General features: G+C 37.5%; 2 protein-coding genes across 5 annotated transcripts; both read right to left on the bottom strand.

Annotated features, from left to right (window-relative positions):
* Positions 1 to 101: 101 nt before the first annotated feature.
* Positions 102 to 4,531, bottom strand: LOC128628621 (C-C chemokine receptor type 5-like). The gene is made up of 3 exons (XM_053679459.1): positions 3,467 to 4,531; positions 3,045 to 3,120; positions 102 to 1,654 (listed from the first exon to the last, which is right to left on the bottom strand). The coding sequence occupies exons 2-3, from the start codon at positions 3,095 to 3,097 to the stop codon at positions 622 to 624; spliced, it is 1,086 nt and encodes a 361-aa protein (XP_053535434.1). The 5' UTR covers positions 3,098 to 3,120; positions 3,467 to 4,531; the 3' UTR covers positions 102 to 621.
* Positions 4,532 to 6,036: 1,505 nt separating this feature from the next.
* LOC108271017 (C-C chemokine receptor type 5) lies at positions 6,037 to 14,132 on the bottom strand. Of its 4 annotated transcripts, none has more exons than XM_017478184.3 (3): positions 14,037 to 14,132; positions 10,360 to 10,439; positions 6,037 to 8,637 (listed from the first exon to the last, which is right to left on the bottom strand). In XM_017478184.3, the coding sequence occupies exons 2-3, from the start codon at positions 10,410 to 10,412 to the stop codon at positions 7,605 to 7,607; spliced, it is 1,086 nt and encodes a 361-aa protein (XP_017333673.1). In that variant the 5' UTR covers positions 10,413 to 10,439; positions 14,037 to 14,132; the 3' UTR covers positions 6,037 to 7,604. The 4 variants fall into 4 exon arrangements, 3 of the variants coding, with proteins under 3 accessions (XP_017333673.1, XP_017333683.1, XP_017333664.1); XM_017478194.3 differs by lacking the exon at positions 14,037 to 14,132 and adding an exon at positions 10,676 to 10,761; XM_017478175.3 differs by lacking the exon at positions 14,037 to 14,132 and adding an exon at positions 10,768 to 10,991 and having other exon boundaries at positions 6,038 to 8,637.
* Positions 14,133 to 15,883: the final 1,751 nt, after the last annotated feature.

Here is a 15,883-nt window from a genome sequence, read left to right as displayed (position 1 = left end):
TCCACTTTCCACTGTCATTGTGATTTTTTGGCTTGAGCTCTAAAGTTTTTACTAATCTCGAGGAACCAGAAGATGGGTAGAGAAGATAAACATTTCTTTTGGCAACATAAGAATTTTTTTTTCCAATGTTTTATTATTGTAATCGAAAAATGTATTAGTACTCAGTATCTATCTAAAATAATACATAAGAATGCAGGCCACAAGATGCTACACTACCCCCACTATTTACCCTGGTTTTGCACCAAATGGTCACCTAGCAGAAAACTAAGGACCTGCACAAACAATCCAAACAAACATTTGGCAGCTATCTTGCATATGAGTATATGTAGTTAAAAGCAAGTATATTCCAGGCTTAATTTTTGTCCAATTATGTACTATATATCTTTGTTAAAGTTACATTTACGGGAGGAAGATACATATTAAAGATACACAAGGTAAAGCTATGATGTTGAGACAACAAGTGTACAAAACATTTTTTTGAAAAAGAGCATATTATGGTAATCTTTACCTGAAAGCAGGGATATATAAGACATACAAATAGAAGCTCTCACATTTTCAATAGTACATACAGCATAAAATGGAAGTAATTTATACACATAAAAAGACGTCATGTTCTTCCATTCAGACTCCTAATGAGCGTTCGTCCACACTTGTGGTGTGGGAATACACTGAGCCTGCGGCCCGGGACATGTGGTCCTTCATACACTGCACTTGGACGCATGGTGTCTGCAGGAGGAGCTTTGCAAGGTGCCTCCTGAACTTTTCACCCACAAACACATAGAGGAATGGATTAAGACAGCTGTGTGAGTACGCTATAGCTTCAGTGACTTGCAGCATGAGCTGGATTGTTTTGCTGAGCTCACACTCTGGAGGCAGGATACGCTTCAGTTCCAGTGCTTTGAGGAATGCTGCAATGTTGTACGGTATCCAACAGCAGAAGAACACCACCATGACCACAGCAACAAGACGAATGGCCAATTTCCCTGATTTACGAACAGTCTGAAGCTTCTGTAGGACCATTGAGTAGCAAAATCCCACAATACTCAATGGAATTAGCATTCCCAAAACATTCATTTTAAAGAAAGCTGCACTTCTCACAATATTGTGATTTTCTTGATTTTTTGGATAAGCACTGCAAACTACTTCAGTCCCATTTTCTTCAACTCCAAGATAACGTAACTCAGGAAATGATGCTGCAGTAGCTATAATCCAGACTACCAGGCTGGCTAAAATCCCAAAAGCCTTGGTTCGGATTCTCAAGGCAAACACAGCATGGACGATAGCCAAGTATCTGTCGATGCTCATCAACACAATAAAGAAAATGCCGGCGTAAAATCCAATGTAGTACACGCTGAGGACCAGAGTGCACATGGCTCTACCAAAAACCCAGGTATCCCTGGCGTAGTGAGCCAGGAAGGGGAGAGAGAAGATTAGTAGAAGGTCAGCAATGGCCAGGTTCAGGAGAGACACATCAGTCATGCTTTTCATCTGTGAGCCCATCAAGATCACCCACAGCACCAGCATGTTGCCCAGGAAGCCCACCACGAAGAACAGGGAGTAGAGCACAGGGAGAATATGGCTTGCATGCCTTCCATACTCACACGGTTGAGAAGACACAACATCAGAGTAATCATATTCTGTTGTGATGAAAACACTAAGGAGAGAGTTACTACATGAGAATTACTGGAGAATTGTGCACATCCGTATTCAGATCTCAGACATAACTACAGACTTAAGCACTATTCAGATATGGCGTGTTACACGTGCAGATTGGAGTTTAAGTAAAACAGGCTGGGTTTTGGGCTGTAAATACACTCAAAAACTATCAAAAATCATCAAATTCAAGGACATTATTAAATATGACATATGGCACTATTAATTAATCAAGAGTATCATCTACTTAAAATCATTTTAAGATGGAGTACCTTGGAGGAGACAGCATCTTAACGAGACACATTGTTATCTTGGGGACCAATTTATATTTATATCTATTAATTAACTCTAGAAAAAATCTGCCAATCTCAGAGGTGTGATCTAGATATTGCTCATATGCATAATCTGTAAGCAGAGCCCAGGAAATCGACTCAAATGCTTGTTTGTTAAGTAGTCACTTCAACAGACTGGGTTTCATATTTGGCTGTTATCTTGATTGTCAAAATTTGAAACCTTTTTTCTTTTACTTTTTAAATTTTTTTTTATAATTATATCAATTTCACTTTCTTCTCTGAAAATCTTTAAAATGATAAAAAAAATTAAAACTAGTTTTAAGATATTTATTAATATTAATATGTATTAATTCTACCACATGCCTTTCAATAAATTCCATTATTTGTATAGGGCAAACAAATTCATGAAGTAGATAAATACAAGAAGGATGTTGACTTTGTTTTGGTGACACTTTTAATGGGCGCCTAAATGGGGCGTTAATAACACCTTTATAAGCATGAGGAATTTATGAAAGGCTTATAACAAAACTTGTCAGCAGACATTAGAGATTTTATGTGACTTTATCTGATTTTTCTTGAAGAAGAAAGAAAAGCACAAGCCTTGATTATCATTATGGGCTTATCAATATCGTTACTGTATTTTTTTTATCCTTCATTTCAAGTGATTAGTTGAAAAAGGTGCATTATGTATACATAGCACACACAATAATGTATACAATAATGTAATGAACTGTTCATATTCATACCTGCATTATTACAAAAATGTGATGCTAATGATTGTGTTATTAGTTATTAGAAAATATTGAGGGAAATAAAGTTATTCCATATCTTATAGAGAGCAGAATTAATCATCTGGTTTCATGGAGAGGATGTAGATATATATTGTCGATCTCATATTAGCTCGTAATTACTCAAATTGTTCTACACAAACACCTCAGAGTAATTTACGCTTGACAAAACACTCCAGTACACAAAAAGCAATACAATTACAATTGCAATACATGAATATATACAATTTTATATCAGCAAAGAACAGCTGATTTCCTTTAAAAGTGCATTCGACTGCCTTTTAATATTTGGAATGTAATGTGTCCTCACCTGGATGTTGTGACCTCCCCAAGACCACCGCTCATGTTCGACATCGTTTCCATTCACCATCAAACACTAAACAGTACTGCATGGGTAAGAGAAAAAAGGGGAACAAATGTAATAAACCAATATGTAAGGCTGTATAAACCATCTGTGATGTTGAACTGTTTTGCGCACCACACGTTTCTGTATCCTTAAGAAAGTATCAGCTCAACAAATGAGTCAGTAAACTGCTGAAGTGCAGAGTATGAAAATAAGTGTGAAAGTCTTAGCTGTGAAGACAAACCCGAGAAGAAATTAAGATAAAGATTAATGTATACAATAGTTATGAAAATTAATAACACCTCGCGATTAGCATTTACATTGCAGATAAAAAATGATTCAAATAATAAGCACAAGCAGCTGGGACAACACTGCCACCGTATACTTACAAAATTCGATAATAGTCGTTTGGGGCTCAAAGCCAAAACTGAGATGAGATGCTGGTGTTTGAGGTCTCTGTTATTCGCACTTCTGTTTTTGTGGCAAGTAAAGGGGCTGTGTGGAGACATGCATGGTGTTTTTGCACTTGATTAATTTGCCCAGCTAGTAGCTAATGTTCTTTTATGCAAAAGCGCTGAGCTTGTGTTTATTTTTCCACACACTGATCTTTACTGAATTTTAAGGAAACTTGTGGTAATGAGATATGTGGTAATATTCTTTCTGGAGAGAGGTAAGCTATGTGGCTTAGCATAACAAAGACAAGCAGCCAATTGATCTAATATGTGATTAATACAAATATTACCTCAGCATTGCAGAATTCTCTAATATGATTGTTAGAACATTTTTCTACAACTCTGGTAGTTCTACCTGCAAGGTTAATATTAGTGTGCTCATCTTAATACATTATACTTTCTTGATAAAAAAAAGCGGAATGTTTAATATCGTGACATTTTCTATGAGGAGACTATTCATGTTGTATTTTAAAATTGTCCGAAGAAGAGTGCTCTCAAATTTTTTTGGCCAATCAGTCTCGTACAGCTCACCGCCACACCACTAGAGGGCACCCTCTCCTGAATTCTAGAGACACTTCTTTTGTTGTCTTGCTCATTTCCTGCTCACTTACTACATGTCAGACATTTTATGTGAAGCCTTATTTGATTACCTTTCATATAATTTCTGAGTCGTTGTATATGGTTTTGTCTTTTGTGTATTACCCCTGCTTTTTATTTCCTGTTCACTCATTTGCATTATCCTTTGGATCATGAAAATAGTCATTATTGTCATGTTTGAATCTTGCCTGGAATTTCAACTACTATTTGAATTTGCTCTTTGGATTTCAAAATATTGTAATCTCTGTGTCTGATGCTGTCTTGTTCTTTCTTCTTTAAGTTTTGGATTGTGGACTATATTGTTACTAAATCTCCAGCACATTGGTCCAAACAACTTCCCTGAGTCATGTCTGAAGGCTTCGCCTAGTAACATGGATCCAGCGAAAGTATACAATCTATGTTCTGCCTCACGTCTCAAGTTAGGTTCTCATGCTTGGCAGATTCATTAAATCTCAGCTATTTAGAAGATCTCACCTGGGCATGAGCATGAAACACCCCAGGTAAACCCGGATATAAATCTGTTTCAACCTCATATCGCTCAACCTGACATCTGTCTCTGTACCCCAGAGATGTAGATAAAATCAGTTTGGTGATCTTGCCACTATTCGGAAGAGTGCTCACCTGTGCTTCTTCCATGTTTGACCAGTTGTCACCACAACAAACCTTTAAGACAGTTTGAGAAAGAATTTCGTGAAATTCATCAAATCTCCAGAAACGTCGCAGGTGAGATGAAGGTCTGAAGGTAGACAGTCACCTGAACACTAACGGTAGAAAGCGATGGAGCGAACTGGCCCTAAAGGTGTTTCACCAGGGTCTCAATTATACACTGTAAACAGAGTTTTCATGCTGGGATGACTCACTCTCTCTCAATCAGATAATCAAACTAGCCATTAAAACATATTACTCGATTAGAGCATGAAGACGAAGCTAATTTTGTTTTCACACCCTTCTCTCTCACCCAGAAAAAGGTAGATAATCCTAAACCTTGTCTTGACCATGCAGATGTTTTCAGCAAGGCTATATTTTCTGAGCTGCCTCCTCATGACCCTGACTTTGTGTTAAACATTTTGCACTAAGCTTTATTTGTGCAGTGCATGCATCCTCATTTAGATTTAAGAAAGAGATGAATGGAAGACCGTGTTTTAGAACAAACTCTGGCCAGTACACATTGTAGTTATGTCTAATAGCATAGTTAATAAGCTTTAGTTTTTCACTCTTGGAAATGGAGCATATGCAACATGTTTGAAAATGCTTGAGAACTTGCTGGAAATAACCTGGTTTTTTTCAAGTTAGAAAAGCGTAAGTTTCCCCACTCTTCAATCAGGTTATTTGACTATATCTTGGAGTAGCTACATTGCTTCGCTACATCTTGGAGTTGTTCCATGCTACATCATAGAGTAGAGATGGAGAAATTCAAGGTGGATGCTGTAACTGCATCGCCAAAAACAAACACCACTAATATCTGCACAGATTTCTGGGTGTCAAAAATATCTACTGTCACTTCCTCAGGGGTTTTATTTCAGTGGCCATGCCATTGGCCTCTCAAAAACCCATGACCCTCAGGTGGACTGAAAAACACATCTAAGCTTTCAGAAAACTGAAGAATTGCTTCACCAGTGTTCCTAATCTTCATCATCCTGATCCCTCATTACCTTTTGTACTGGAGTTGGATAAACTTTGTTATGGAGCCAGGAAATCCTCCTAAACTGCATCCCTGTGCCTTCTATTCATATTGGTTATCCCCATATGAACACAATTATGATAATGGAAACCATTATGATAATGGTTAGTGGAAAGCTATTGGCAATTTAAGCTGCCCTAGAGGAATGGCTACACTGACTGGAAAGGGGGAAACACCCATTCCTTATTCTCAAATTATGGTCACAAATCAATTATATCATTGAGCTTTGCCAGGCAAGTTTGAATCTGTATACATAAATCAGCTCAAAACAGTCCTGAAATATCTGACTGTTCTATTTTGACGTCACTTACCAACTACAAATCCATCAACAACTTAGATTTTGAATTTATTACACTGCATTTTACAGTCCATTCTGACCGTATTACCGTACAACAGGCCAATTTTATGGATTTTCAATCGCTATTATGTATGTAGGAGCCATATATTCTATTTGATTATTTAATTCTAGCATGTGTGTACTTCAGCCATATTTTATTTGTAATCATGACTTCAGATTATGTATAAATTAATGAATAAAAAAATGAATAAATTCAACTTATGTTACAGGTCACAATTGACCTATATACACACTATGGCTAAAGGTGAGTGGGCACCTGAACATATGTGTTTGTTGAATGTTCCATTCAAGTGTTAAATGGAGGTGTAATCCTCATAATATTCAAACATCATGCTAAATTAAATGATAATTTAAGACATGGGTATAAATGTTTTGTCCAGATGTCCAAATGTGTTTATGACTGTTTTTCACTAAGATAAATGACTCTTTATGAACATAAGCAAGTATTAATAAATCAACAGTCTGCACTTATAAAAACACACTCCAACAGGTTCGGAAACATTTATGGAAACTCATATGAGCTATATTGTAGGGAAAGGAAGTGTTTGGAGGAAGGGATTGTGCTTTTAGTCTGACCTTTGATGAAATCCATATGAGATCTATTAAAATTTCTGTTTTTCAGTATTATTCAGTCATAATTTTAAGATCACGCTGACTTTAATAAGATAAGGTCAGTAAACACATCCAGTGTCAGAAAAACGGCATTAAACTGGACCATTCCTTGTTGCATACACCTTTGGTACCTTTAGGATGTACCGTTTACCTAGAAAGTAAAAAGGTATACCTTTGAAACACATTTTATGCTCTCTTATGTAATCTAAAGGATTAAAACAAAATCTAATAGATGGCAAATCCGAACCAAAACTTCCCAGTCTGTCAGATTTCCAAGTTGTACTTTAAAATGTTTAGCAATTTAATGAACAGCAATGTAAAATATAATATTCCACTTTCCACTGCCATCGTGATTTTTGGCATGAGCTATGTCTCTAATTGAAAACTATAACCTTACAATAGAGAATTTTGTACTAATCCCACTATTTACCCTGGTTTTGAACCACATGGACACCTAGGACAATTCTAAGGACCTGCACGAACAACACTCCATACAACCATGTGGCAGCTATCGTGCATATGAGTGTATGCGTAGTTAAAAGCAAGTATAATCCAGAATTTATTACAGTACAATTATTTACTATAAATCTTTTCAAAGGTACACTACATATGCATTTATATGAGGAAGACACACATTTAAGGTACAAAAGGTAATGATATCACTCTGAGAGTGCACAAAACATTTAAAAAAGAGCATGTTATGGTAATCTTTACCTAAAAGCAGGGATATATAACACATGCAAATAGAAGCTCTCACATTTTAAATAGTACATACAGCATAAAATGGGAGTAATTTATACATAGAAAAAGACTTCATGTTCCTCCATTCAGATTCCAACTGAGCGTTCTTCCACGCTTGATGTCCGGGAATACACTGAGCCTGCGGCCCGGGTCATGTGGTGCTTCATACACTGCACTTTGACGCATGGTGTCTGCAGGAGGAGCTTTGCAAGGTTCCTCCTGAACTTTTCACCGACAAACACATAGAGGAATGGATTGAGGCAGCTGTGTGAGTACGCTATAGCTTCAGTGACTTGCAGCATGAGCTGGATTGTTTTGCTGAGCTCACACTCTTGAGGCAGGATACGCTTCAGTTCCAGTGCTTTGAGGAATGCTGCAATGTTGTACGGTATCCAACAGCAGAAGAACACCACCATGACCGCAGCAACAAGACGAATGGCCAATTTCCCTGATTTACGAAGGGTCTGGAGCTTCTGTAGGACCATCGAGTAACAAAATCCCACAATACTCAGTGGAATCAGCATTCCCAAAACATTCATTTTAAAGAAAGCTGCACTTCTCACATCATTGTGACTTTCTTGAATTTTTGGATAAGCACTGCAAACTACTTCAGTCCCATTTTCTTTGACTCCAAGATACAGCAGCTCAGGAAATGATGCTGTAATAGCTATAATCCAGACTACAAGGCTGGCTAAAATCCCATAAGCCTTCGTTCGGATTTTCAAGGCAAACACAGCATGGACGACAGCCAAGTATCTGTCGATGCTCATCAGCACAATAAAGAAAATGCCAGAGTAAAATCCAATGTAGTACACGCTGAGGACCAGAGTGCACATGGCTCTACCAAAAACCCAGGTATCCCTGGCGTAGTGAGCCAGGAAGGGAAGAGAGAAGATTAGTAGAAGGTCAGCGATGGCCAAGTTCAGGAGAGACACATCAGTCATGCTTTTCATCTGAGGGCCCATCAGGATCACCCATAGCACCAGCATGTTTCCCAGGACGCCCACCACGAAGAACAGGGAGTAGAGCACAGGGAGAATATGGCTTGCATGGGTTCCATAATCACACGGTTGAGAAGACACAACATCAGAGTAATCATATTCTGTTGTGATGAAAACACTAAGGAGAGAGTTACTACATGAGAATTACTGGAGAATTGTGCACATCTGTATTCAGATCTCAGACATAACTACAGACTTAAGCACTATATAGATATGGACAGTTACACATGCTGCTTGGAGAAAACAGGCTGTGTTTTAATCACACGGTTCAGAAGACTCAATATCAGAGTAATCATATGGTGTTGTGATGCTGAAAACAGTAAGAAAATAGTTATCGCAAGAGAGTTTCAGCACACGAGAAGCTGAGTTAGTGTGCAGTGAAGATTTAATACCAGAACTGTGCATCGATAGACAGACCTGTATGCAGAGTGTAGTTTGAATAAAATTATGAGCAACGCTTCGAGTGAGTCATAAGCATAGCAGAGGAGTACTTGTTCAGCATATCCTACGAACTAGACCTTGTTTTATTTTTTTTGTTTATTTGTTTTTCTCAAGACACAGAATTAACCAAAACATTGGCATTATTGTTTTATTCATTTTACAACTCAAAATAAGGAATAAAATGTGATCAAATAGATTATATCCCATGCACACATTACAATTTAATATTTGATATGTGAAGTTGTGTATGAAAGCGAAAAATAAGCTGACAAATATTCAGGGTGGAAGCCGTATTGTTAAACCCTGTCAAATTTGCAGTGATTAATGTGATCATTACAACTGGGACTATTTATGCAGCAATATATTGGCAATATACCAGACTCTTGTTAGATGTGTCATTTTATATCCCTGACTTCTGGTTGTTGTTATTGTTGTTGTTGATGTTGTTGTTGTTGTTGTTAAAGTTGAGGTCTTGTTTTTAAATGCAGTGGTCTGTATCCTGTTGAAAACTCCATCTGAGCTTTTTATAATCAATAGTAAATCTCGCAACCTAAAAGCATAAACCACAGATGGATAATTTGCATGATCTGAACGACGAGCCCAAGTGACTAAAGCAGCTGTGCAACCTGGCTCTGAATACAAAGAAATTTCCAAGCATAATTATTGATGTACCTTTTGGACTTAAGTCATCAACTCTGAATATGACAAAACTTGTTTAATAAATAATCACTTCAGGTGACAGGGTTTTATATTGGGTTGTTATCTAGATTGTTAATTGGAGGAACAATAGCTAACATTTAGCTATTCCAAAAAACGATCTTAACTTATAAACTTCAGTTTGTTCATTTTAACTTCTTTAAAACTAAATTCAAGATTCAAAGCCAGTAAGTAATAATTGATTATCATGAGTAATAATTGAGTAGAGAAATATCTCATGGACATCTAATCTTTCTACCACAGCCTTTTCGGTAAATTCCATCTCTCTGGTATAAGACGAACAAATTCAGGAAGCAGATAAACACAGGAAGCATGTACACTGTTTGTGGGCAAACGTTCATTTTAATGGGGGCCTAGATAACATTGGGGCATTTCTAACAAATTCATTAGCTATGCACCAATCATTTACAAGGCAATGCTAGAGAATTTACAAAAGGCTTAAATGAAAACATGAGGTGATATTAGAAATTTTCTGCTGATTTTTATGAAGAAGAGAGCAGAGTGTTTTTGTTTATTATAATTTTGTGTTGGCCCATAATGGGAAGAAGTCAATGCAAGCTTCTTTACTTTATTAAACTTCTTGTGACATTATATAAAGAATGCAGCTACACTTTTATATCCTCACCTACATTATTCCGAAATTCATTATTAAAAGTCATTATTGAGGAAATGAAATTCTCACCTGGGTGATATGATTTCCGAAAGACCTCTGGTGGTGTTCAACATTGTTGCCATTCAGCATCAAACACTAAAGAGTTATCCCTGGGATTAAATATACAAAACAAATAAGTTATAAATCTTTAATGCTGTGTAAACATTAAACAGATCTGTTTTGCGCACCACATTTTTCTATGCCGTTTGCTAAAGCTAAAAAAATGACTCAGTAAACTGCTGAACTGCAGAGTGTGTACTCTCACAAGTGTTAGCTGTGAAGATGAACCAGAGAAGACACAGAGGTCAAGATTAATGCATACAACAATTAACAAAATCAATAATACCCAGCAGTTAACATGTACAGTGCAGATAATAAATTATTCAAGCAATAGGTACAGTTATCCAGGCCAACAGTGCCACCGTACTGTATACTCACAAAACTCAATAATAGACTTGTCCTTTGAGGTTCAAAGTCAAAACTGAAATGAAATGCTGATGATTGAAGTTTCTGGTTTTCACACTTCTGTTTTAATGACGAGTATGGGGCTCTACGGAGACATGCACAACATCTGGCACGTGGTTAGTTTGCCAAGCTAGTAACTAATACTCTTGTATGCAAAAGCATTGAGGTTGTCATTATGTTTCCACACTGTGAACTCACTGACTTCTGAGAAAAATTTGGGTTGATAGGATGAGGGGTAATATTTTAAACCTTTTTGTTTCAGTAGTGAATAAAAAGCAAAGCGGCTTAGCAATACAAGAAGAAACAGTCAGATGGTCTACTATGTGATTTAATAGAAATGATCTCTCAAATCTTATTGGTCATAGGGTTTTAAGTTTTTCATTATTATCAATATTAATACAGCAGTACTTTGTGGTTTCTTGGTAACACTCTGTTGTCTTATTGAGAGAGAGAATGTGTGAAAAAAGAGAAGCTAGTGAGTGAAAAACTGTTTGTAGCTGCTGCAACGTAAGGCGTAACAGGAAATGATATTTCACAACATGAAATGTAATTAGAAATAAAAGTAAGATTTAAGATTCAAGAACATTATTCATCTCTTGAATCTTGTATCCTTTATATCATGTATACCTAATCGTGCATTTTGACATCATAAGAAAATAAGTCATGATCTTGAGAAAATCTTGAGAACTCATGATTTTTCTGGAGATCCGCAGGGTTTGTTGGTTTTCCTGGTGTATTCTTGTGTTGGTTCTACTGTATATGGAAATTTTGTTGTAATAGGTAAGTTACATTTATTTATGATTTGTCTGGAATTTGAAAACAGAACTTGAAACTGAATGCCATTTTCGCATTTATCGGAACTGAGAGCATATACTGCACTTGTAATATTAGGTTATTGAATTTATAAGGAAGTCAGTTAGCTAAGTTCCAATGGTGCGCTGAGGTGATCATCCACAATGCACACACCAAGGCTGAATTGAGCTTCACCAGGTCAAGACTCGAGAACAGTCAATGCTGCAGTAAATTTTATATTTGAATAACTTAGCTATCGAATACTTGTTTGCATATGGAGGCTGAGGTGACGGCAATTCCGAAAAAGTTGGGACAGTATGGGAAATGCTAATGAAAGCAAAGAGGACTGATTTGTAAATGTACTTTGACAAAAAATGTATAAAGACAAGGTATTTGATGTTTTACCTAATCAACTGCATAGTCTTTTGAAAATAAACATTTATTTTGTAATTGGTGCATGCAGCACATTCCAAAAAAGTTGGGACAGGGGCAATTTAGGACTAATTGTTATTGTTCTCGAACAATGGAAAGTACAGCCAGTGGAGCATCCCTAAGATCTATCTCATCATATGACTCCTAGTGAAATGAATAACACAATCTCTGCTTTGAAGGCTATTTTAGAAAGGTGTTTAGGCATATACTGGAAGATTTTAAGCAAAGGTAACAACATCCTGTATTTAGTTTAAAAAGAAATGACAAATGGCAGAAACATCTAGTTCATCTAGACTGATCCTGAGTGCACATTAAAGTTTACCATGCATGCCATGTAAAATCCTGAGACATCCACACACAGCAAGACATGAAGAATAGATGCCCATGTCAGCATATCCATTATAGACTCATGACGGTTTTTTGCGACAGAGATGTCTGAGGGACCGGAGATCGCGTGCATTCAGAAGTGGTTTTCGGCCTCGCCCTTTACGTACCGAGATTTGACCAGATTCCTTGAATATATTGTGCACTGTAGAAGGTGAAATGCCCCAAATCCTACCAATTTGTCTTTGTGGAATGTTGTTCTCAAAGTGTTTGATTATTCGCTGATGCATCTGTTGGCAGATTGGCTAGCCTCGACCCATTCTTGCTCTTGAAGGGCTCGGCCTTTTTTGGAGCCTCCTTATATACTATGTTAGACGATTGCCTCACCTGTTTCACATCACCTTCTTATTTCAACTTCTCAAATCACTATCAGTCCTAAATTGACCCTGTCCCATCTTTTTTGGAACATGTTGCATGCATCAAAATAAACTTTCTGTTTAAATACAAGTCAAAGTACATTTACAAATCACTCCTCTTTGTTTTTATTAGCATTCTACATACTGTCCCAACTTTTTTTTTTTTTGGAATATGGGTTGTACAAATCTAACTGGTAACTGGCATGTGATTTATATTAATTTTCTACTTACTATTTATTATTAGAATGACTAGAGCATGTTAATGTCACGAGTAGTGGTTGAGCCAGAAGCAGGTGCAGATAATGACTTTATTTGAAGCAACGTACCGAGAGACTAAGACAACTTGACTAAACACTGTGGCATGAAACAAACACTGAGACATAAACAACATGAATCTACGCCCACTTGGCCGAATACTGTGGCAAAACTAACCATAAACAAACGAGATCAAGAAACATGGAACACAGGTGTCTAAGACAACAAAAGACAAGCTAATGGTGCAGACAAGGACTATATATACACGAGTGCTCATTAACCAAAACATGAATCAGGTGCAGGTGGTCATGTGACAACTAGAGCAGTGCAGTGGCTGATGGGAAGTGGAGTCCAGAGTTTCCCGATATGTGACAGTTAATTAATTAATTAATTAATTAATTAATTAATTAAATCATTTATTTACTGAGATATTAAATAAACCTACCACCAAAATATGCTTTTAAATGATTTTTTAAAAATGTTTTGCAAGCAGTTTGTTAGGAAACCGTTACATTACGATGCATAAGATTTATTTCTCTGGTTTTGACACACGTGATGAGCAGCACTTTTAGACCATTTTTATTCCACGATTATAGTCAGTCAGTTGCTCGCTAATGCTATCAGAAGCTGAAGAGAATCAGTCAGAAAGAAATAGTCAGAAGGTGGACTCCTGAAACTGTGGAATTGCTCCCGGGACTGTATGAGCACCACCAAATAGAAATCCCTACAAGCAACCTGCAATAGACTTGTATGCTTACATCTCATTTTCTGAGCAAATATGGTTTTCTACAATAACCCACCTGGGTCATTGCTGGTTCAGTGGTTAAAGCTCTGGTTTACTGGGATTCACACCCCAGCACCACCAAGCTGCCACTGGCTCATGAATAAAGCACTTCACTTTCTCTGCTCTAGGTACACTGTATCATGGCTGAGCTGACGTTTCTAAGAAGCTGGGATATGCAAAGAAAGAATTTTGCTGCACTATAGTGTATATGTGACAATTAAAGACATCTTTAATCTTACCTTTGGCAGCTTCAGAAGTTCCAAAAGCAGGCTCACAGAAGAGGGAACAGAAAGGAGTACTAGATGGCTAAGCAAAATCTCAATAAAGCAATCATGTCAGCAAAATACAAGTATAAGGACAGCCTTGAGCAAGCCTTTTGAAAAACACTTCTGCAATATGACACTGGCATACCATCACCAGCTACAAGAAAGAGTTCAGAAGTCACACAAGTTCCCAAAGCTGGCTAACCAACTCGACAACTTTTAGTTTTGCTTTGAAGGAGAAAGAACTTGTACTCCACTCAACATCTGTCTCTCCTCACCCCTCACCGTTTGGGAAAAGGAAGTTCACAGATTATTCAAATACAGCTTTATAATGAAATCCATCCATCCATCCGTCCATCCATCCATCTTCTGTACCGCTTATCCTTTTCAGGGTCACGGGGGAACCTGGAGCCTATCCCAGGGAGCATTGGGCACAAGGCGGGGTACACCCAGGACAGGGTGCCAATCCACTGCAGGGCACAATCACATACATCCTCACACATTCATACACTACGAACACTTTGGACATGCCAATCAGCCTCCCATGCATGTCTTTGAACTGTGGGAGGAAACCGGAGTACCCGGAGGAAACCCCCGCAGCACGGGGAGAACATGCAAACTCCACACACACAGAGCCATCGAACCCCTGACCCTGGAGGTGTGAGGCGAACATCCTAACCACTAAGCCACCGTGCGCCCCCTTATAATGAAATATGATGAGATAATACTGATCTTATTATAAATTGTCACAATGCACTTTATAATAGTATTAGTATTGTGCTATTTAAAAACACAACAACAACAACAACAAATAAAAAACTTATTGGTAGCAGTGGATTTATGTTCATTTTGTACTGTTTTTATTAGAATGCATCTATCTATTCATTTATTTGCTGTAAACATTAAATAAACATCATCAAAATATGTTATTTTAATTGTTTTTATTTAAAATGCAACACTGTTTTGCAGATGTTTTCTTAGGAAATACTGACATTGTGATGCATATCATGTATTAAAGATGTGATTTTTTTTCACGTGTTGACACACATGATGCGCAGCACCATTTTTATTCCACTACTATTGTATATCAATTGCTCTCTCCTGCTCTCAGCAGCTGAAGAGAAACAGTCAGAAGGTCCTGAACCAGTGGATTTGCTCCCGGGACTGTATGAGCACAACCAACTAGAAATCCCTACAATACTCACTCATATACTCATACTGTCCACTCTTACATCTCATTCTCTGAGCAAATATGCCATTTTAACAAAAAAACAGCTGGGACAGTAGTGGCTTGGTGGTTAAGGTGCTAGGTTACTGATCCAAGTTGGAGATTCACACCCCAGCACCACCAAGCTGTCATTGTTGAACAAAGCCCTTGACCAAAGCCCTCATGCAAACAAAATCTGAATAAAGCAAAATACAAATATACGAAATACAAGGATAACCTTGAGTAAGCCTTTGAAAAACACAACACTTAGTATGGCACTCAAAAACCGTCACTGGCTACATGAAAAAGAGTTCATAAAGTCACACCATTCCCCCAAGATGGCTAACCGACTCAAAAATTTTCAAAGAACTCATCCATCCTCCACTCTACTCAATGTCTGTCACGCCTTACCCCTCACCTTTGAGGAAAAGCAGATGGAATTTCACCTGGCACAATGAAATTCTGCGTGAGCCAGCCAAACCCTGTCTTAATTCTTCTCGAGATTTTCAACCTATCCATCGCTTGATACAAAGTACAGGCAAGACCACCATTATTGTTCCTGGTCCAAAGAAGGACACTATAACCTGGATAAATGACTATCAGTTATTATGGCTCC

Source organism: Ictalurus punctatus, chromosome 1 (genome assembly GCF_001660625.3).
Source record: "Ictalurus punctatus breed USDA103 chromosome 1, Coco_2.0, whole genome shotgun sequence".
NCBI lineage: Eukaryota > Metazoa > Chordata > Actinopteri > Siluriformes > Ictaluridae > Ictalurus > Ictalurus punctatus.
The sequence above is the reverse complement of the archived record's forward strand: the minus strand, read 5'-3'. Positions and strand labels throughout refer to the sequence as shown.